This window comes from Enhydra lutris, unplaced genomic scaffold (genome assembly GCF_002288905.1).
Source record: "Enhydra lutris kenyoni isolate GAN:26980312 unplaced genomic scaffold, ASM228890v2 scaffoldscaffold18, whole genome shotgun sequence".
Classification (NCBI taxonomy): Eukaryota; Metazoa; Chordata; class Mammalia; order Carnivora; family Mustelidae; genus Enhydra; species Enhydra lutris.
Window position 1 is genome coordinate 7,452,112 of NW_019154102.1, and position 24,730 is coordinate 7,476,841.

Here is a 24,730-nt window from a genome sequence, read left to right on the forward strand (position 1 = left end):
TCTCATACCTCCTCTGTATCTCTGATCTCATTTAGCATAGTACTGAGCCAAAAACCAGTTCCACAAAATTACTTAATTGAATGAGTCACAAAATGGAAAACTCAAGAAAGTAGAAAGATGCATACTACATTTGAACTTAGAAGGTGGTATTATGGAGATATCAAGAGGTTCCAGATGCCAGTGTACAAAAGAGGTATGGGTTGAGAAATATTTCCTAAAAAGAAAAAAGAAAGAAACCAGTACTAAGAGTTAAGAGTATCCAGAGGAATTGTCCATTAAAGATTATGTAGAAATATGACTTTTCTCTAATGGTAGTAGTTTCTTTAGCTCAAGGCCTCCAAACATTTTTTTAAAAAACCTGACAAAAAATGTTATTAAAGCATAATTTAATTTCATGAATCTTCTCTGATACTTCTGATCCTAGAGATTCCACTAGCAGTTTTAAGTAATGTCTTCCTTCTCTAAATTCCTATAGTATTTAGATATAAGATTTTTATTATATTTATATTTATATTTTTATATTTATTATATTTTTATATTTTAATTTTTATTATGTTTATATTTAGATATATATTATCTAATATACCTAATAATATTTATTATATTTAGATATATGATTTTTTATTGCTTTCAATATTTTATTAGAGTAAAGCAAAGCTGGAGGCATCACAATTCCAGACTTGAAGTTATAGTACAAAGATCTAGTAATCAAAACTGTATGGTACCGGCACAAAAACTGACACAGAATAGAAAACCCAGAAGTGAACCCACAACTCTACAGTCAATCTTTAACAAAGCAGGAAAGAATATCCAATGGAAAAAAAGATAGTCTCTTCAACAAATGGTGTTAGGAAACTGGACAGCGACATGCTAAAGAATGAAACCAAACCACTTTCTTACACAAACACAAAAATGAACTCAAAATGGGTTAAAGACCTAAATGTGAGACTGAAACCATAAAAATCATAGAGGAGAACACAGGCAGTAACCTCTTTGACACTGGCTGTAGCAACTTCTTTCTAGGTATGTCTCCTGAGGCAAGGGAGACAAAAGCAAAAATCAACTACTGGGACTTCATCAAGATAAAAAGCTTCTGCAGAGCGAAGGAAACAATCAACAAAACTAAAAGGCAACCTACTGAATGGGAGAAGATATTTGCAAATGACATATCTGATAAAGGGTTAGTATCCAAAATCTATAAAGAACTATAAAACTCAACACCCAAAAAATCAATAATCCAATTTAAAAATGTGCAGAAAACATGAACATTTTCCCAAAGACATAGAGATAGCTAACAGATGCAGGAAAAGAGGCTCAACATCACTCATCATCAGGGAAAACAAATGAAAACTACAAGGAGAGGTCACCTCACACTTGTCAGAATGGCTAAAATCAAAAGCACAAGAAACAACAGGTATTGGCAAAGATGTGGTGAACGGGGAACTCTCTTGCATTGCTGGTGGGAATGCAAACTGGTGTGGCCACTTAGGAAAACAGTATGGAGGTTCCTCAAAAAAGTTAAAAACAGAACCACCCTCCGATCCAGCAATTACAGTGCAATTACCCAAAGAATACAAAAATACTTATTCAAAAGGATACATGCACCCCGATATTTATAGCAGCATTATCCACAACAGCAAAACTGTGAAAACAGTCCACATACTGTTTCCATTTGACTGACAAAGGGATAAAGAAGATGTGATGTGTATAGTGGAGTATTACTCAGTCATAAAAAGAATGAAATCTTGCCATTTGCAACAACATGGATAGAACTAGAAAGTGAAATAAGTCACTCATATGTGGAATTTAAGAAACAAAACAAAAGGAACGAGTAAGGGGTCGGGGGGAGAGAGAGAGAGAGGCAAACCAAGAAACAGATTCTTAATTATAGAGAACAAACTGAAGATTACCAGAGGGGAGGTGGGTGGGGTGATGGGTGAAAGAGGTGATGGAGATTAAGGAGTGGACATCTTGTGATGAGCACAGGATGTTGTATAAAGTATATTTAGTGTAACTACTAAATTCTACACCTGAAACTAATACTACACTTTACATCAACTAACTGGACTTTAAATAAAAACTTAAAAACCCTAAATTATTTTGTTAAAATAACTTCCCCAATAGATTGTAATGATCTTTGATCCTTTTTTGAAAATTTGGCATTTTGTTGCTCCCAAGCACTTTTAGCACAAGATCTTGCAAAACACAGGTATTTACTAATATACACTAAAGAACACATGAAGCATAAAAAGATATACCAAAGCTAAGAAAAAAAATTGAAGTGACTTAATTCTACCTACGGAACTCCTAATTAAGGAAAAGAATCAGAAATGTGCTCAACACAATCATACATTTGGGCAAAGGTTTTATAAATAGGGACACAGGGGTTGCAATTAGACTTGGCAAATTGTTTAACTTCTCTGAGCTCAAGTATCTTCATTTTTAAGGTGGGGTTATTGTACAGACTTATGAAGATAGTATATTATACACATAACCCAATGCTTGGCATAAAATAAGCTGATAATAAAGAGATCTTAAATTTATTAAAATCTATTTGTGGTTTTTGGTAAAAGAAGAGGATTTAAGAAATACATGTTACACAAAATTAATACAAAGTGAAGAGTAATTAAAAAGAGTGACCAAATTACACTTTCTAGATTTAAATAAAAGAATTACAACAAAAGATCAATCAAAACAGAAAAAAGGACTCTGTTTTGACAAGGAAGGGCATCCCCTGTGAGCAGTCCAAAGCTTCCTACTACTGATTGAAAAGTCATGTCCTATCCTTGCCATGCCAGCAAATGAAGGATATTTAAGTGCATCTATGCAGGAAATACAACATCTCACCAGGAAATACAACATATATGGACAAAAAGGCCTGGAGCAGCCAATTAGCCTCCTTTGTTGATGTGACCTTTCTAGAATTAAGTGGCCAAGTATGAAGAAATGCACTGCTTAACTTAATAAGCCGACAGTCTGGGTTCCTTGAAGACCCCCAAGGGAAGAAACAAGCAGAAAGAATTCTAACTGATGTTATTTTAAAGGCATCCCCCAAAGCTCAAATTTTCTAGGAGGTCACAAAGCCAGTTCAGTCTATGACAGAACTGAGAATAAGGACATTTGCAAATTTCAAGTTAAAATAAGAGTCAGGCAAAAAAGTAAACTGAACACCCTAGGGAACGCTTCCAGGATGTGTTCCAGCAGCAGCAATAAGTAGAGCCACCTGTTAGTTCTCTTGCATCATTGGCTACAAGCTATAGGGTAGCCCTGCCCAAGTCTGTCAATTCAACCTAGCTTGAACTGGCATAGAGCCCACCTGCACAACCATGAACATCAATGTGTGTGCCAGAAGAGCAGTTTTATGAGAAAAGGAGACTCCTCACTGTGTCCATATCCAAATTCCGCCTCTACTGGCTACCGATGGGAATGCCTCAAGCACACACAGTATGGCCTGCATCTCTGACACATCACCACAGTGGACTTGACAGGCATGTTCCTGAGCCCCAACAACAGGATAGGAGCACAGATTATGCCTCTAGCACTAGCTCTGCAGGTCAGGCTGTTTACTGCAAATCCTACTCTATTCCTTCAGCATGGTGCTTGTGGATAAGCATGGCATGAACAAGGGGCACTATATCTCTCTGATGACACCTATGGCCCTCTTCAAACTGAGAGACACCTTCCCCTTAGGAGAAATAGGTTTGTAAGCTGGAAAGGCCCAAACGTATATGTAACACCTGATATGATGATTCCTCTCTTGGAAGTTCCATTTTTCTATATAATGCTACACACATGGAAGGACCTTAAAATATCCTAATGTACAGATTTTAATTTTAATTTTGAAAGTCTTTCATTATAAGTTTTCTTTGCACTTAAAAATGAGCATGCTGCTACCCTATGACCCAGCAATTGCACTACTGGGTATTTACCCTAAAGATACAAATGTAGTGATCCGGAGGGGCACGTGCACCCGAATGTTTATAGCAGCAATGTCCACAATAGCCAAACTATGGAAAGAACCTAGATGTCCATCAACAGATGAATGGATAAAGAAGAGGTGGTATATATATACAATAGAATACTATGCAGCCATCAGTAGAAATGAAATCTTGCCATTTGCGATGATGTGGATGGAACTAGAGGGTATTATGCACGAAATAAGTCAATCAGAGAAAGACAATTATCATATGATCTCCCTGATATGAGGAAGTTGAGAGGCAATGTGGGGGGCTTGGGGGGCACAAAAGGAATAAATGAAACAAGATGGGATTAGGAGGGAGACAAACCATAAGAGACTCTAAATCTCACAAAACAAACTGAGGGTTGCTGGGGGTAGGGGAGGAGGGAAAGGGTGGTTGGGTTATGGACACTGGGGAAGGTATGTGCTATAGTGAGTGCTGTGAAGTGTAAACCTGGCAACTCACAGACCTGTACCCCTGGGGCTAATACAATATATGTTAATTAAAGAAAATGAGCATACTGCTTTTGTACTCTGAAGTGTTCCAAAAAATGTTATGAATATGATACTTACTCCTTTCTTTCCTCCAGCATGGCTGGTAAATTTTGTTAGAGAAATTAGAAACTACAACCATACACATGCTTTTGATGTATTTATTCAGTGTGACATATAACTTTCTTCTATTTTATTTTTTATATAAAATAAAATATTTTGGAGGGAAAAATATAAAATATTTTGAAGGAAAGAACAAAAGAGCTAAAGGGAAAATCTAAGTAATAACTTGTTTCAATCCAATTGATTAATACAAAATTACTGTATTTACATTTGTCTCATATTTTTCACAATTATTTTTAAGGATCTTTTCTAATTAGTCCACTGGTGACCCAAACGAAAGAATTTTCCTCTAGAAAACTGTTTAAAAAACCAGCTAGCAACTTGTTTCCAAATACCTTGAGACAAAGGAACGCCACCACTTTTTTCTTGTTAAAAAAACAAATTAAACTAAAATGCTTAATTAGGTAGGATAATACATTTTAAAAAGTTTTTCAAACAATCAGTATAGTGTTTCATATTCCTTAGTTTTGACACAGATCACATAATGACAAACTTTTTGTTCTCATTTCTACAAAATAATATCCTTCTTCACCCCATATTATAGAAATAATCTATAGACTATAAAAATAATCTAAGTATCTCAGGATAAGTTTGATATATATTAGAGACATTTTTTTAATTCATTCTTCCTTTGGTCTTACTTGCCTTAGGTTTTTTAAACATTAGTTATTGTTCTAAATATTTCTTTATTTCCTATCTTTTCTTCTCTTTTAATGCCTAAAGAAAAACTGGAAAATCTCCATCTATAGTGACATGAAAGTTTTGTTCAGAGAAAAAAAAAAAAAAAAACCCTTTAGGAATTTCTTCTATGTAAGTCTTTCATTAGCCCAAAGAGTAATCAAATTCTCTGGAAATAAGCTCAAAACTGTCTCTTCCAGGAGTGCCTCAGTGGTGCAGTTGGTTATGTATCCAACTCTTAGCTTTGGCTTAGGTCATGATCTCAGGGTCCTAGGATTGAGGCTTATGTTGGGCTCTCTGCTCAGTGTGGAGTCTGCCTGAGATGCTCTCTCCCATTCCCTCTGCCCCTCCCTCTCACGCTTTCTCTCTCTCTCTCTCTCAAATAAATAAATCTTAAAACACACACACACACACACACACACACCTGTCTCTCCCATGTAAATGGAACAACTGATCAAAGCTACACATTCTTCTAAATGGCAGAGCCCTTTGGTCTGCTATTAACAAAATATTACTCACCATCACATGCACTAAAGTCTAGACTTCTATAAAATTAATAGCTGTTTTCAGAGTGCAGGCAAAAACCCTGGTGCAATTTTACTCTTTTGAAAAAGCAAAGTACTTTCTTACGGGAGCCTATAATAATTCTTTTTTAAAATCACACCTCATTTATTGACTACAAAAAATTGAGACTTTTTGTGAGACATTTTATTCAGAACACCTGTTATTCTCTTTTTATTAAACTTATTTTTCCAACCTCAAAATGTGGCAGTAAAACTAAGAAATTAACCTTAAGCAAATTCTCATGCTTCAAGGGAATGATTTTTCCATTTACATCAATAGTATTTTCAGTTTCGCACTTTTGTACTGTTGCCAGAGCTGTGGAGATGACTTAAAAGCACACAGGAACAAAATCAGAATAATAATTTAAAAGAAAGGAGAAAGAAAAATCTAACTGCAATCTCTTTACTAGCAATTTGGGGCTCTTATCTACCCTTTTGGTTCCTGTGCTGCACAAAAAACAGACATAAAGTACTTTATTACCTGTCCCTAAGAAACAAATTATCAATTTTGAAAACCCTCTGAAATCACTTTTGGAAAGCAAACTTTCACAATATACTGAAGGAAATTTACAAACCTCTGAATGTTCATCTCTCTCATCTATAAGTCTTTTTAGATGTAATGCCATATTTTTCAAGAGTGGTTCTATTTCCTCTTGAGACATATCAGTCACTTCCATCCATTGCAGATCAAACACATTTTCCTGATTATGGGTTACCTTTAGCAAAGCAACCAAAATAAACAATGTTTTAGAATAGCTAATACTTAAAAACTGATTTCATTTTAGTACAATATTAGCTCAAAATTATATATCCTTTATCATAAGAATAGGAGAAGCAAATCTGATCCTAAAGAACACTTGAAATCAATGAATGATGAAAAGGCTAATAATAAGAATTATTTTTACTAAGTATAAACTATAAATAAATTTCTATTTGTCTTCCTGTCAACTAAAAAGTAAAACATTTAATTCAGGCATTAAATGTTGATATGTTTGACAACTGTTTTTAACAAAATCAGTTGAACTTTTGAACTTTTCTTTAGGTAAGACTAAATTTATTGTGCTTGATTCAAAAGCAAAAGTTTTTTAATCCTGTAGGATATGTGTTATTGCACTTGTATACTTGAAAAGCTACATTTTTATAGAGTCTGAAGATGACATTACCACAGAACCTTAGGAGAAAAGGACTACTAACTAAAAGGACTACTACTAAAAGGACTACTAAAGATTTTTAAAAGAATGGAAAAGTTACATAAATGAAATACTTATTTCTTGCTTTCCTTTTCTCACTGTGATTCTGATATTCTGCTTTAAATTTTACAAGAAACTGCAAAAATAATGCTTTCAAGAATGATGGCAAATTTAGTAACTTGTAATATTTAGCATTTGTTCAAAATAAAATACAAACCACAAAGACAGCATAAACAAACAAACGTATATAAGGTGAAACTACCAAAAACCCCCATATCTTGTGGAGTACTAATCTGCTTATTGTTGACAACAGTATTACAGACAAGATAGTTGGACTCTATGAATGCTAACGAAGAGGAAAGATGACATACACAACATAGGTTATTCAAATAGAGACTATTTTAAACACTAACAATTTTTGCTATTTAAAAATTCTCTCCCTTTCCTTAGTTCTCTTTCTAATCAACATGTATATTATAACATGATCTAGTTCTAAAAAGTCTTGTTATGTGTGTAAGATTAAAAGCGCAAGACTAGATAAATGCAGAAATAGCAGCTTTTAAAACCCATCTGTTATTTTAATTACTTAATATTGCACAATATGTCCTAGACTTAAGTTTTTATATGATGTTACAAATCACTAATGTGTTACAATTCAAGTAATATCTTCAATAAAAATTATACTGTGTCCATTCAAAAGGAAATCACTGTAATGAATTAGTACTAAGGTTATCATCTTACCTTTCACTTTAGTTTTGAATTACAGGCAGTGATCCACTTTCTGCTGCTTCCGTTTACAATACTGTTCATTCTGTGCTAACAAAGACATACACTTCATTCCTTAAACACCTTCTACCTAACATCTCTATGGATAAAGGCAACAGTACACAGTAGTTTGCACTGTGCCATGAGGATTCGTTTAAGAAGTTATCTCTAAAGAGAAGACAATAACTTGTCTAACAGCAGAGTTCAACTGTATCTGACCTTGATTTGTTCTTGCTTGTCCTAGGACTTCAAGTATTTGGGGAGATATAAACACACCACAACCTTCATAAAAATTAGTATATAAAAACTATGTATAGGTTATTACCTCTTGAATATGTGCCGCAACTGCTGCTTTTGTATCAAAATCTAAACTTTGAATTCTTTCAATAAATTCTTCTTTTTTCTGACACTAAAAGAAATTAATAAAACAATCACTCATGTTTTATGGGCTACAGTCCTTAGTATGTTGTAAATAACCAAAAACTCATCAGGCCAAAAAACTTGGCTATGTTTTGAACAGTACAATGAGGGTTTTGTTTGTTTTGCATTTAAATGGTCTAATATACTTACCTAAAGAAAAGATAACAATTTAGAAATATTTATTTAAAAAGCACAGCACTGAAAACTCATACTATTTTTATGTTGTAAAGTTCTAAAATGGGAAACCATTACACAACCCATCTGAGGTCAGTACAATATTATTACGCTAACTTTACAAACAGAAAAGTAAAGAATCAAGAACTTGTTTCAGGGAGGATAAGTTACTTGCCAAAAAACACAGTGAGTCAGTGGTAGAATTCGGAATACAGCCAAAAAGCTCAGTCAGTCTTTGGCTATCATCAAACAAAACAGCCTTTCTTCTTAGGAAAAAAAAAATTGTAAGCAATTTTTACTTCAAGCTTACAATCCATTCTCACATCTTCATCCTATCAATCTTAATAAAAGAAATCTACTTTTGAAACCCAGTTCAACATTTATAAGGTATTATAAATATTTGATTTGTTTCTACCATAACATAAAGTTACCAGGGGCAAAATTTAAGAGTATATATACAAGTACACATGTACTGAGTGGAATAAAGGCAGCAATTCTTTATTGTATAACTTTATAAAATCTTTATATAAATTCAGAATATTATGATATAAACTTAATCTTCTTCTTTCCAGTCAGTACTAAATAACAGTTTAACATGCATCTTAATATCTCTGCCTCCCATCTACATCTCTTAAACTGCAATCCAACTGCTGATATAACTGTACTCTTGGAGCTACCAAATGAGAAATGCATACAAAATAGACAGCACTGCCTTGTCTAGCTTAGTTGCATCTCCTGGGCCAATTACCCAACTACTAGTGAAGAGAATATACTCACAAAAAGAAAAATTGGTTCTTTGATCATTAAAAACTTAGCAAGGTTCTGCTTTATACTCTACATATTTATTATCTCAAATTGTAACATTCTATTTCCATTGTCTACAATTTAACTTAACACATTCCCATCTGTGCAAATAGTTTTATGTCCTGTTAAAATTATTAGAATGATATAATATTTAAAATTAAATTACTAAGAATGTACAATTTCTAGCTGTGAGTAGGAAATCGAGTTTTGGGGGATGAGATGAAAATTAGTCAATTTAAAAAGAATATTTTTATCTGTAAATAATATTTGACAGGTCTAGCAAGAATAATTAAGAATCACTTTCTGATAGTACTTTTGTAGCATAATTAACTTTTTAGGTATGGTGTGCCCAATTTTTAAATTTAATGCTTCCAAAGATGTTGGCCTATAGTTTTCCAGACAAAGAACAGATAAAATAGCAGGGTTATGATGACTATGACTCAGTTGAAAGTTCTCCCAATTCAACTGCCATATCTTTGTCTGCCTTCAGTTTAAACTTAACACATATACTTCCCTTCTCTAAGCCCTATAGCCAAATCATTAGCTATATATGGCTACTGAATACAAAATGTAGCTACTGCAACTGAGAAAATGAAATTTTCATTTTATTTAATAGTAATTAATTTTAATTTAAATAGCCTCATGTGGCTTACAATGGCTACTGTATTGACAGCCCCATTCTAGAGCATAAAGAAGTCTGGTGTTTAAAAACAGACATATAAATAGCTTTACTTCCATATATGAAGACTCTCGTGAAGAAGACTAGATAATCATCAGCAAATTTTTTCCACCTAAAATGAAGCTCTCTTTTATCTTTATATAAATTTCTTAATATGTTATGGGCACTAAAGTTCTTTCTAACTCTATTATAGCAACCAATATCTAAGTCAGCAGATTACAGATATTCTAAGAAAAGTTATGGGGGGTGGGTGGAGCACGTAGGTGGCTTAATTGGTTAAGCCTCTGACTCTTGATTTAGGCTCAGGTCAGGATCTCGGGGTTGAGCCCTGGGATTAAGGCCTGTGCTGGGCTCCCTGCTCAGCAGAGACTGCTTAAGATTCTTTCCCTTTTCCTTCTGCCCTTCCCCTGTCCTCTCGTTCTCTTTCAAATAAATTAATCAGAAAAAATAAGGAAAGAAAGAAAAAAAGAAAGAGAGAGAGAGAAATTATTTGGGTAGGAAGTTGGGGACTGGAGGAAGAATTGCATTAACCCTGAAGTTATACATCTTTCACCAGAGTTTAAGCTCTTAAACTCCTCAAATTCCTCACATTTTCACTTGATATTCTCAGTGCTTTCTCTTATTAAAAAAGACAGGATTATGAAGATAAACTATACTAAAATAGAGGAAAGAATACCCAAAACAAACCACTGAACAAGAAAACAATAAAATGAGGAATACATTATAGTTTTTTCAATAAAAATAAGAACACCAATGACTGAATAGACCATAGTTCTATCAAAAGTAAAACAAAAATATGCCATATAAAAAAATAAATAAAAATGGAAAAACTAAAATTCCATCTTTAAAGAATGGCTTTCCCCTCACCCCCAAAATAGAAAGTAATAAATGTTGGTGAGGTTGTGGAGAAATTGGAACCCTGTGTACTGTTGATGGAAATGTAAAATGGTACAGAAACTATGGAAAACAGTATGGCAGGTCTTAAGAAAGTTGAAAAAAGAACTACCAAATATGATCCAGCAGTTCTTCTGTATAGACAGCAAAAGAACTGAAAGCAGAAACTCAAAGAGCCATCACTACACCTAAGTTTACAACAGTATTATTCACAATAGGCAAAAAGTGGAAGCAACCCAAGTGTCCATCAATGAACAAAATGTAGTATATACTACAGTGGAATATTATTTAGTTTTATAAATTAGGATACTCTGACACATGCTAAAACATGGATGAACCTTAAAGACATTATGCTAAGTGAAATAAGTCAATTATAAAAGGACAAATACTGAATGATTCCACTTAGGTCCTAGAGTAGTAAAATTCATAGACAGAAGTGAAGAATGATGGTTGCCAGGGGCTAGGGGTAAAGGAGATATAGGAAGTTACTGTTTCATAGGTATAAAGTTTCAGTTTTGGAAGATGAGAAAAGTTCTGAAATGGGTAGTGGTGATGGTTGCAAAACAATGTGAATGTATTTAATGCTAATGAACTGTACTCTTAAAAATTTAGTAGAATGGTGACTTTTACATTATGTATAAATTTTTCCCTGACTAAAAAAATAAAAAACAGTATCAGCAAAAAATTCCCTCTATACTAAGCTACATTTGCTATTTTCATGTATTCTCAGAAAAAAAAATTGCCTCAGCTAGAAGCTATGTATTGCTTCATTGCCCCAAAATGTAATGAGATAATTAATGTTCTAAAATGCTAATTTTTAGGATGCTTTACAGATAACTGGTAGGAAAACAATAGGCTGTAGCCCTCAAGATGACCAAGTTCGAAAATAGTTTTCTAAATCAAATACTAGTGTTAGAATTGCTTGTGAGGGCACACATAAAGGTCAAATTTTAATTTCAATTACACCTGACACAGTTACTTTCAACACTATGCAACCTTGCGAAAGCCCAAAATAAATAATATTTTTGGATACTGAATAGCCAGTACTAATATAAAACTAAGATCTGCTGATTTTTACATGGGCTTTGAAAAAAATATTGGTAACAACATACATTGCAAATATTTTTCCTTCTGTGTAGGATGATTTTGCTTGAGAATCTCTCAAATATCTCATGGCTGGGATGAACAGCTGTATTCCATAAAAATTTTAGCTGATGCTCAGAACTGATTCAGAAGATGTGTTATTCACTAAAAAAAGATTCTGGTGGAACTGGACTGGTTTAATTCGTCAATAATGGAAATATCTAAGCCCTGGCATTGAACAGTTTTCTTTGTATTCAAAGTTATTCCTGTGGATTTATGTATAACCAAGGATAAGAAAGTCTTAATTATAAGATCTTTGGATAGTGACTAATTTACTGTTTTGAATGCTACTTCCCCTTAAGAATTTCATACTTTCTTCTTCAAAAGAAACAATTTTTTTTCCAATTTCCTTATGCTTCCTTCCATTTTTATTTCTTTTCATGAATATAGTATCTTTTAAAGCTTGCAGCCTACTAAATTCCTGGACTTTAGTATCACAGCAGCAACTTTAACTTACTATTTCTACCTATGACAAGTATAACAGATAAAACTAATCTTGATGTGGAGAAACATTATTTATGCCACTTACATATTATATTAAGCATTAGACATTTTAACCTGTTGAATTACACAAGGACAGATTTTCTGTAATAGACATGACATTCCAGAAATTATTCAAACAATACTTGTTAGCTGATTGGTTTTGTCCTGAAGTACATTTTAGTTCTTCAGTATCAACAAAGGTTTCTAATTGTTCATACAGAGAGTTAATAAAGGCTGACCGGAGATTCTGTTACACATTTGATGTCGTTAGCATCAGTGGCTCCCAAATACCGAGAGGATGAAATCTAAATTCTATTTTAAATATGGGATACTACAGTTATAGCAAATAGGGTAGGGGTTAGCAGTTTAGAGTTTATAAGGTTTTTTTTGTTGTTGCTTTTACAGGTGGTAATAATGATTACTTCTTTAATATTTTAGGCTTTCCCTTAACTGTTCATAGAAAGTTCTTAGTTCTGCTCCATTCCCACTGTCAATTTAAGTAACCAGAAATAACAATCAAATAGTAACCAGAAGTTACAACCAAATTTATGCTGTCGCTATGTTACTTAAATTTACATAACGTCCACCAATAAAGGTATTTTTAAAAGTAAATACAGTATTCAAGGCTGTAAATAATTAAGGATTGTGTTTCTAATTTAGGATCAGATGACCAAATTAGAACAGCAATGACCATAAACACTATATTTACTGAATTTTCAATCAATTGTGAAGTAAACACCTGTATACTACAGAGCATGAAACTTTAATAACATGCATTGTGTAAGTCCATAGCTACCAAGCAGTTAGCTCTAAAAGCCACAATTTCTGGCATATTATGTAAAAAATTACTCATGGCCACAATATTTATTTATTCACAAATAAATTCATTCCACAAATAACTGAAGTAGTTTAACACTGTAATCACTTATCCAAAACATGGCTGATTAAAGGAAAAATCAACATAGAAAAATAGGTTTTGAAGTCAGACCAGAGTTTAAACTTAACTCTTTGGCCTGTTGGCAATATGAATCTAGAGCAACCACCCTGGTTTGTCAGAGACAGTCCCAGTTTACACATGAAGTTCCTCTGTAATTGTTAACAGTACCCATTCCGACTCTCAGAAGGGTCTTAATCTGGGTAACTTAAATGTCATCCCATCTAAACACCAATCTTTTTATGTGAAAAGAGAAAAGAAAACCTACATAAGAATCATAACTGACACAAAGTGGGAATTCATAAATCAATGCTGCTATTATTATTATAATCACTCATCAAAAGGGTAACATAGTAATAATTCATATTCATAAATAACATTTTTCATAATTTTTGCTTCTCTTTGTTGTTAATCCTCCCTTCTGTAACATACAAACATGTACACATTAGTCATAAGGATGTTTTGGGAGAAGTGTTTAAGAGTACCTCTAAGGAAAACTGAAAAACTTGAGGCTGGTAAAAGCCTCAAAATAAATATATATATATGTATATATATAATTTTTAAATAATACAACTATCTGATAATATAAGCAAAGTCTGAAATAAAATAACAGAGTGTTTTCCTTCAAAATCTCCTTAGAAGGTCATAGTTACTTAAAAGTTCCTAACAGACTTTGAAAACCAAAACCCTCTTTAAGTCTTTCAGAAACTAGAGCCTGAAAAAAAAATAAAGAAGTTATTAAAATGAAAATATGAAGAAATATTTTAACTTACCTGAACTGCACAACCCAGTAAAAGTAAAAGCAACTTTTTAACTTCTTCAGTGCCTTGTTCTGTAATAAAAACGATTGCTAAGTACTACATTTTACTTTAGTTCAACTCTCTTTCTTACATTGGTAGAATCCCTTCTAAAGGTAATATTCACAACAACTTGACCCAACAATTATGTATGCAAGTAGAGCGAAGAAGTCAAAAGAGCAGCTCTGTATGCACAATGTGGTAATAGCAGAAGAAATGGGCAAGGATGTCAGTTTTGAAGGGCTGCAGCACAGATAAAATGGCCTTCAAGACTCTATGCAATAAAGTATGCTAACTACATAAATCCTCTAGTTTTCCATAAATGATTATATCACAGCAGTAAATCAAATGAACTGCTGATATGGGGACATGCCACAAATTCAATCAAATGGTTCCTAATAGGCCTGGCTTCTCTTAGGCCTATTAGCATTTTCTTTCTCAAACACCTATCTTATATGATTCATCTATCTGTAAAATTTAAATGGCTTTCCACTGTGTAGGCTTATGAGGATCAAAACTTTAAATGTTACAGCAAAGCTGATAAAATGAATGTATATAATAAGCTGGATAAAGTTAATGATCTGTAACAGAACTGGATAGTATACTGGCTGTTGTATAATACTCAATTTAGATTTTCTCAAAATATTCAGCTGAGAAAAAAAAAAAGTCATTTCTTTGGGCTAAATTTCACCATCAGGGCAACTGTCTATGACAAATTCCGAATCTTCTTTTCAAACATTTCCTCCAACTCTCCAGGAAACAACTTACATTCTTAGCCACGCTAATCACCCTTCCACAAATATATATACATCCACACTCCTCTGCCTTCACTTCTGTCACTCTCTTTGCTTGTCTTTATTCCCTCTAGTTAACTACTTACTAATAACAATCCTAGGCACAGCTCTAACAATTTCAGTGTAGCCTTTCCTGGCAACCACCCATCAATGGTCCCCAGCCCCCATGAATCTGCCAACTTTAAGAATAATTACCACCCCCCAGGGGCGCCTGGGTGGCTCAGTGGGTTAAGCCTCTGCCTTCGAATCAGGTCACGATCTCAGGGTCCTAGAATCGAGCCCCGCATCGGGCTCTCTGCTCAGCGGGGAGTCTGCTTCCCCCTCTCTCTCTACCTGCCTCTCTGCCTAATTGTGATCTCTATCTGTCAAATAAATAAAATATTAAAAAAAAGAATAATTACCCCATATTTTATATGCCTAATACTTTTACATAGTTCTATTTTGTACTAATTATTACAAAATTTCCTAGTCATCTGTGTATCTCTCACCAAAACAAAAGATCCTCCAGGGTACAGACCATTTTCTTTATATCCCCAGTTTCTATAATTTGGTAGTAATCATTAAATGCATGTAAAACTGAAAATAATTCCATTCTACATATGAAATTTTTTTCATTTTTTAATTTATATAATCAAATACTCCAGAATATCTCTAAAAACTATCTAAACTCCTAATTCACCTCATCTAAGTGGTAATTTCCTCAGGAAAAATAGCTGCTTGGTTTTAGTTTTTATTTTGACTTTATTTTTGTTTGTTTTGAATGAGAATGGGGGGTGAGGTCTGGAGAAGATATACTTGGGATTTGGGTTATGGGTAGCCTAAAAGAATAAGTCCATTGTTGAACTGGTTAGTGGCTACTAATTTCCTTAATTGTTTAAAAATCAAAACTCTGAACAGGTCACATTTAAAATCAGGCAAAAGGCAGAAACTTCTGAAGAAAATAATTTAAATGATCTAAGAAAACTGCTTCTTGTCTTTCCATTTAGAAGTAGTTTCATATAACCTAAACATCAATCAATAAAATCTTAGATTCAAATAGTTCTAGCAATGAAAGATAGCAGATATATGAATACAAACCTAGAAATTACTTCAAAATCACTTCTTTCCTTTAATCTTATACCCACATTATCTTCTATACTTGTTTATAATGAGACACTAAAAATCATTACAGAAAAGTATCGATTTGGTAGAGTTGAAAAAACACTAGACTTAACCTAAAATGCACATCTGTAGTATGTAGATCTCATCTACATATTACAAATATTCCATTTATTTTCTCTCTACATAATGGAATATCACCTCTGACTTTCACTAGAGTCATGAAAAACCTATTGTATTCATATAAATAGGCAAGATCTTGATAAACATTACAGTATTACACAAAGGACTATTATTACATTATGCCAATTTTAATACTTACCAGAAAAAGGATTTTTGCCAATGATTAAGACATTTGGCAATGACATCATGATCAATTGCTGCAAAGTCTCCTGTAAAAAGATATCCCAAAGGTTGTTATATGGGTAATGCTGACTAGATAATTATCAACAAGCTATAACTTACCATTTGTGCACTTCTCTGTAGATATGCTACAATGCAATTAAAAAGCTTTTGCATAAACAATGAATCTTGGAACACTGAAAAAATAAAATTAAAAAAAAAAAAAAGATGAAAAAAGTTATCCAAGGTCTTAAAAAGACTTATGGTCTCACTCATGTGGAATATAAGGAATAGCTCAGAGGACCACAGGGGAAGGGAGGAAAAACTGAATGGGAAGAAATCAGAGAGTAAGACAAATCATGAGAGACTCTGGACTCCAGGAAACAGATAGTTGAAGAGGGGAGGGGCATGGGGAAATGGGGCAACCACATGATGGGTATTATGGATGGCACCTAATGTGATAAACACTGGGTATTATACATAACTAATCAATCATTGAACACTACGTCAAAAACCAATGATGTACCATATGTTGGCTAATTGAACATAATAAAAATAAATAAACCAAAGAAAACAAATGCCAAAAAAAAAAAGACACCAAGGTCTTAAACCTTTTGTAACTTTAAGTTAATGAATCAAGTAACAAAAATTATATTGTCAGCTAGACTTAATAACATATCTATTACTTACAAAATAGGGGCGCCTGGGTAGTTCAGTTGGTTAAGCATCTGCCCTCAGCTCAGGTCATGATCCCAGGGTCCTGGTATCAAGCCCAACATTGGGGATTCTGCTTCTCTCTCCCCTGCTCAGGGAGGAATCTGTTTCTTCCTCTCCCTCTGCCCTGCTTGCGCTCATGCTCATGCTCTCTCTCTCTCAAATAAAATCTTTAAAAAAGCATTTTCCCATAAGCAGTATGTGACATGTACCAGAGGCTCATCAGAATTAATCTTTTATCTTTAACTCTTTATAGATATATATGAGAAAGTTCCAAAACATTTTCTTCAGTGTTGTATTTACTAGCCCTTTAAAAAACTATTACCAAAAACATGCATACATTTAAAGAAAAAGTATATACTCTGCATGTGTATCTGATTAAATAAGTAATTAAGAGTAAGTGTCAAAAACTGCTAAAATCATTTACTCCAAAGACTGAGACCAAGTCTGGTTTTTTAATAAATGAATTTTCCAGTTCAAAGCAAGTTATCTCAAAACACTATATGCTATTAGCTAAGTAGGTAACAGCTAAATGGACTTAAGGGAATAAATTTCTAATTCTAATTTTTAGTTTCCTTGCCTTGAAGCAAAATTATCAGGACTATCATTGTACATATGTAAACGAAACCATAAATAAGAGATGTATAAAAAAAGCAATCACTATTTTGTCTCTATCCCATTTAGCGAGTAGTCTAAGTCAGAGCAAAGAACATTCAAATTCAGTATCATAAAAGGAGGCATTAAATTTTAAGAGATCCTGGGGCGCCTGGGTGGCTCAGTGGGTTAAGCCTTTGCCTTCGGCTCAGGTCATGATCCCAGGCTCCTGGGATCGAGCCCCACGTTAGGCTCTCTGCTCAGCGGGGAGCCTGCTTCCCTTCCTCTTTCTGCCTGCCTCTCTGTCTACTTGTGATCTCTATCTCTATCAAATAAATAAATAAAATCTTTAAAAAAATTTTTAAGAGATCTTGAATTATTAGAAAAAAGCTTTATTTCAACTTCAGGATAAAGGAATAATTCTCATTTATACCTCCTATTTTGGGATAACATGAGTGAAAACTGATAAATCATACTAGAAAACATCAACTTTTCAAGGCAATTTATTATATTGATTTACCATGTAACATTCTATGTTGATACAATGTTACAATGAAACTGTCCAGGTGAACAGTAATCTTCAATATGGTCACTACCTTGTTCCTCTACTCTTTTCCTCAGTTGGCTTCCCATTCTCTGACTACTCTGTTACTCCATGCCTCATGCTAACTCAGTCTCTTCACAAAAGACAAATGCAATCTCATATTTTTTAACCATATGGTATCATCAATGACCTCATGTGTTTCACTTATACACTGTGAAATTCTATTATATTTAGATGACACAACTGCTACAGGAAACTGCTAAATTTAAAATTATCTCCATGTATCTAAAAAGGTTCCTTAGTATAGTAGAATCTGATACCTAGCATAGCATACTCTAGAGGAGTACAGTCCAAATGCCTAGGCTTAAATGAAGGTTCCATGACTTACTATGTATGTGAATTTTGTTGGGAAGGGTGAAAAATAAAACAAAAGTATAGTTTTTTTTAAAAATAAGTTTATGAAATATTAGTTAATAGGAGAAAATCTACTTTTCTACTCTACTTTTACTTTATTTCTAAGTATTAAGTTTTTATGTCTGAAAGTACTAATATTAGGCAAGGCAGCTAAAAACTACACAAATTTAAAAAAAATTATTTTACAACCTCTATTTGGTTCTGTGGGTTCTTCAGAGGATTCTGGTTACATTTTGTAAAAATGCCTATTTCCCTATTCTAATCTAACAAGTAACATTGAAAATATAGACGACATAAAAAATACCAGAGGCTAAAAAAAACCTGATGGCTATTGCTAAAGCTCTATTATATATCCTCAGATTTCCCAGACTTCACCTAGTTCTAAAGATCCTTATACTTAAGGTGCTAAAGAAATGGAAAAATAATACATTTTGAGCCCAAGATAAATATAACCTTAAGTAGGAGGAACTAATAAATTGAAGGGTTAAAGATGATAATATATATGCATATGAACTAGTAAAGATACTTTGTTAGAAAAGTGATAAGAAACATATAAAAAATGTATGGAGAAAGAATTTTAGCAATACAACTGAAAGAGCTGAGAAAGTTATAAGAAAATCAGGGCTGGAACCCTGAGTGGCTCAGTTAGTTAAGCGTCTGCCTTCGGCTCAGGTCATGATCCCAGGGTCCTGGGATCGTATCCCACATCAGGCTCCTGGCTCAGCTGGAAGCCTGCTTCTCCTTCTGCCTGCGTCCACCCCACCCCCCAACTTGTGTGCTTTCTCTCTCTCTCTCTCAAATAAATAAACAAAATTTTTTAAAAATCAGGGAAGCTATTCATTCTGTACGTATTTACTGTGTGTTTATAATTTGCCAGGCATTGTACTATGAACAAAAATCCATGTTCTCATGGAATTTACATTTTAGTAGAGGTAGAGCAAAAAAAGTAAATAAATGGTTTTGATGATCCATGCTAAGTAAAAAAATAATAAAGCATGGAATGAAAAGATTACTGGCGATAGAAATAAGAAGGCTGCAATTTTTAAAGGCACGCAAGTATGCAAATACAGAGAATCTGAGAATTTTCAGGACCATTTAAACAAAGTTTCACAGAAACAGGGAGAAATTCTATCCTCATGTGAAAACAATCTAGAAAGATCTGGAGAACAGCAATAAGTAATAAAAAGAAAAATACCAAACAAGAAAGAACTGGCAGAAAGTATGTTAATAGGAAAATAACAGTAGAGGTGCTCTGATAATACAAGTAATGTTATTCCCATTACTTTTTGTTGACTTCTTATAACTTCTCTATTAAAAAATGGTATATTAACTGTATTTTTAGTTGATCATCTAACAACTTTTTTTCCTGATATAGAAGTTTCTGTGAATTAAATTTCAGTTGCCAAAGCACTGCAAGAAAGAATATTTCATGTTTGTGCCAGACTTCCTCTAAGTTATCCATAAACTACCTACACAGTAACAAGTTAAACACTTCTGGCCAAGGTCTAGACTCATCTCTCTTTCTTGAGTCACACACTAAACAAAATGCTGTTACTAAATCTGCACATTACTATAGTACTAAATATAAGTTTCTAAGATCTCTAAAATATAAGTGTGTCTTCTTTAGGATTCTTACAACCTATTTTAAAAATTCAAACATAATTACATTTATCATAATATTTGTGTTTGTTCTTTTATCTGTGTTACTAGTGAAAAGCATTAAAGGGGCACATGGGTGGCTCAGTCAGTTAAGTGTCTGACTCTTGATTTCGGCTCAGGTTATGATCTCAGGGTTATAAAACAGAGCCCTGCATCGAGCTCAGTGCTGGGCAAGGAGCCTGCTTAAGATTCTCTCTCTCCCTCTACTTCCGTAACCCCCAACTCCCTCTCTCTTAAAAAAAAATCAAGACTTATTTTACCATATTTTAGTCTATAGAAAAAAGTAAATGAATAGCATTAAAAAGAAAGAACATCTGACCAAAGTGTCAAAAATATGATGGAAAATAAAGTATGCGTTGTACATAAAACAAAAGGCCCATTTCTTTGGCTACTAGGTTTTACTAATTTTAATAATCCACATGTTGCTTATAACAGATGTTAAACAAAAATCTTTAAAAAGTACCAGTTTTCTCTGCCAACCAGATTAATGGTTTAAGACCATTTTGTTTTTAATATTAATGACATCAACCATGCAAAAATGTCCTAATAAATTTAAATTTCCTAATAGTAAAGTGTTCTTTTTCCTTCTGAGCCTCAAATGATTCAGCTTATTATTTTAATGGTGGTTGAAGAACCACCTTGCTTCTTTTAGTACGTATTTAAACTGCAGCCAGGAACGCCTGGGTGGCGCAGTGGGTTAAAGACTCTGCCTTCAGCTCAGGTCACGATCCCAGGGTCCTGGGATCCAGCCCTACCTCCGGCTCTCTGCTCTCTGCTCAGCGGGGAGCCTGCTTCCCCCTCTCTCTCTGCCTGCCTCTCTGCCTACTTGTGATCTGTCTGTCAAATAAATAAATAAAATCTAAATAAATAAATAAATAAATAAACTGCAGCCAGAGTAGTCAAGGCAATCACTAGCTGCTGACAGAATTCTAAACATGGACTAAGATTTTTACTTGTAAATTGTCTCTCTGATAATCAAATTCACTATCTTTCATTCACAGGAATAAAAATAACTTTAAAAAATCCAGAGACTAGGTAGTTTTACATAATAGCTGTAACTTCCTTACTTCTGACTTGAAAATTTTCCAGTATTTATTGGCAAGACAAAAAGAAATGCTTGCTGTATATGGATAAAGTGATTATCTGAAAAGGTCTGAGCTGCCACTTAAACATGAACAAGTATATCCAATCAACTTCTCATAATCTAATCTTAACCAGTTATTTCTCTCAAGACCTAGTAGATTACTCCTTCATTGTTCTTATTTATCATAATCAAAATTATTTATTTAGTTATTTACTCATCTATTATCCCTCTAATATAACCATAAGAACAGGGACATGGTTTGTTGTGTTCACCACTGTAGCCCCAATGCCCTGGCATTCAATTTACAAGTAGCAGAACAGAGGGGAAATCTGCATGACATTACAATTTTTACTGAGCTTTTACATGTTCTAAATCAATAAAATGAAAAAAAGGAAGAATATGGACACTTAAATTTACCTATCATTACTGAAAAGATACAATAAAATACTTCCTTCCACTAACAATCATCTCAAGGTTATCTGTCACTTTTCTTTTCTCCCTAGGAATCATTTCTGCAAGATGACCCTAATTCTTACCAATCCATTAAAAAAAAATTGGGAGACACACACTTGTGAATTTTAACCCACCCAAATTCACTTTCCTTTCGTGAATCAGAACCACCACAATGTGCTAAAATATTTTACCTCAGTACTTTTTCTGAGGAGTGTATGAGATGTAAAACATATTTTTAATAGTTTTAATAAATTTGGGAGAAAAGTCTGATCTTTTCAACAGATAGGTAATTTAACAGGTGACAAGAACTGCACTGATTTAGACCTTAACTTGAAATCTGTCTTATATTAAACAAGGCCAGGAGTGTCTTGGTTCACATACATGAGGGAAAAAATTTAGTATGTCAAGTAACTGTGTAAATAAGACAGTTGATCTATTCCTGAAGATACTTCAGAAATGTCTTGGCAGGGGCAGGGGGTGTGGGGAGTCTGGGTGGCTCAGTTGTTAAGCATCTGCCTTTGGCTCAGGTCATGATCCCAGGGTCCTGGGATTAAGCTCTGCATTGGGCTCCCTGCTCTGCAGGAAGCCTTCTTCTCCCTCTCCCACTCCACCTGCTTATGGCTTATGTTCCCTCTCTCTCTGTGTCTCTCTCTATCAAATAAATAAATAAAATAATAAAAAAAAAAGAAGTGTCTCGGAAACATTTTATCTAAGAATACGAAACACTGGGTTGATGGCAGAAATGGTTTTGTAAACTGGTACTAAAGGAAAAACACAAGGAATTGATACATGGAGAATTTCAACCTTCAGAATATTTTATGTTTTAAATATCTGAAACAATAGTGACAAAATGTTAAGATACTCAATCACTTCTAGCCCTAAGGTAGTCCACTGGTATTCAAACTTCCATTAATGAAAAGAAAAGGGTATAACTGGTCACCCAGCAAATGTTAATGAAATATTTACAGATGTGTCTAAAAAAATGTTGATAACTCAACACAAGTCAAAAATGTTAATACTAAAATCACCTGGCATTATAAGCATTTAGACTTCTCAGTTTTGTCACTATTAACATTTTGGGCTGGATGATTCCTTTCTTAGGAAACTGTGCCATGCATCAGAGAATACTAAGCTGCTTTCCTGGCTTCTACCCACTTTATTCCAGTAGTATTCCTGTGTGTGAAAATGTCTCTCATCACTGCCAAATGTCCCCGAGGGGATAAAAGCACCCTCCATTAAGAACCACTTATCGAAAATGTTGAACTGATGGATTTCACAATTTGCTCCTCCCCAAATTTCTTGATGACTACAGCATCATTAGATTAACATGATTAATAAAAGGGAATTTCAACACCTGGCTTTAGTCAGGAGGAAGACAAAAAAACAAGACAACAGTAGTTTCATAAAAAATAGTACTACATGTTACAACATGAATGAATCTTGAAATCAGTATGCAGGTAAGAGAAGTCAGTAACAAAAGACCACAAAGTATACAATACCATTTTTTAAGAAATGTCCAGAAGAGGCAAATCTATGGAGACAAAAATAGATTTTAGCAATTGCCTAACACTGGGGTAGTGGTAGTGTGGTGGTGCTGTGTGTGTGCAGGATAGGGAAAATAGGAGTAACAGGGTTTTTTTTGGAGGGTGACAAAATTATTCTAAAATTGGTTGTACTGATGCCAGCACAACTGTCTAAATATACTAAAAACCACTGAATTGGAAATTTTAGATGAGCTAATTATACAGTATATGAACTGTATCTCAAGAAAACTGTTTAAAAAAAAAAAAGCAATAGTATACAATACAGAATTAGGTTGCACTGACAACTGATTTAAGATTCTGATGCAGAAATCCTTTTGCCCTCCAAGGAATCTCTCTGAAATTTTCAAGGCAAACCTCCATCTCCCTAAAGATAATATGAAACCAAAAATCTAGCATTGTTTTCATAAGAACAAAACTGATGACTATCAAAATAAGTCACTGTATCACTTAATTTACTCATTTGTTTCAAATCTAAAAATACTGATATGAAACAAGATTAAAAGACAAAATAGAAGTCTTATTTCCTCAAATCAACTTGAGGAAGATGACAGCTGGAATACTGGCAAGTAATACAAAAAAGTTTATAAAAAATCTAGCACAGACTTATTTCTGGCAACAAGGAGTATTAGATATTAGAAAAGAAGGAAGGGGGACACCTGGGTGGCTCAGTTGGTTAAGCAGCTGCCTTCGGCTCAGGTCATGATCCCAGCGTCCTGGGATCGAGTCCCACATTGGGCTCCTTGCTCATCGGGGAGCCTGCTTCTCCCTCTGCCTCTGCCTGCCATTCTGTCTGCCTGTGCTTGCTCTCTCTCCCTCTCTCTCTCTGACAAATAAATAAATAAAATCTTTAAAAAAAAAAAAAAAAAGAAAAGAAGGAAGGAATCCAAACATCCTGGAAAATTTTTAAAAAATTATTTTCAAATGACTGAACTAAAAAATAAAAATAAAAAGATAATCCTCAGTTAAGAGATAAAAAAGAAAAAAACTGGACCCTATAAAGGAAGACAAGAAAGAAGATGTTTTTCTTGGTCTTTGGTAGAGACTGAGGAGGGTTATTTCCCTAAGGATTTGCAATAATGTACTACCAGCTTAGAAAAAAATACAAACAAATAAATACATAATATACCTACCTTAAATGCAGAAAAAGAGATTCAGAAATACATATATTAAGATGCTAATAGTGATAATATCCAGGCACTGGAACTATGTTTGTATTTTCTCATTTTTTCTATGTTTCTATAGTATACAAGTATCACTTCTAAAATAATATGGAGCTACTTAAAATAAATTAAAGTGGTTCTGGGCTGGTTGCACAAATGAAACAAATTCTCTCTGGAGCAATACATCCTTGGCCCAGACACAAAAGTATTCCCACAGATAAATCCCCTCCCAC

General features: G+C 33.8%; 1 protein-coding gene and 1 pseudogene across 4 annotated transcripts in view; one reads left to right on the forward strand and one right to left on the reverse strand.

Annotated features, from left to right (window-relative positions):
• Positions 1-24,730, reverse strand: part of LOC111148144 (coiled-coil domain containing 88A) — a 120,224-nt gene that overhangs the window by 62,552 nt on the left and 32,942 nt on the right. For all 4 annotated transcript variants that reach the window (XM_022504578.1, XM_022504577.1, XM_022504576.1 and 1 more), the window contains exons 4-7: positions 16,312-16,381; positions 14,074-14,132; positions 8,095-8,178; positions 6,390-6,530 (exon numbers count right to left, since the gene is read on the reverse strand). In XM_022504578.1, the coding sequence (XP_022360286.1) occupies positions 6,390-6,530; positions 8,095-8,178; positions 14,074-14,132; positions 16,312-16,381 (354 nt within the window). The remainder of the gene's footprint in view (positions 1-6,389; positions 6,531-8,094; positions 8,179-14,073; positions 14,133-16,311; positions 16,382-24,730) is intronic.
• Positions 2,865-3,707, forward strand: LOC111148062 (annotated as a pseudogene).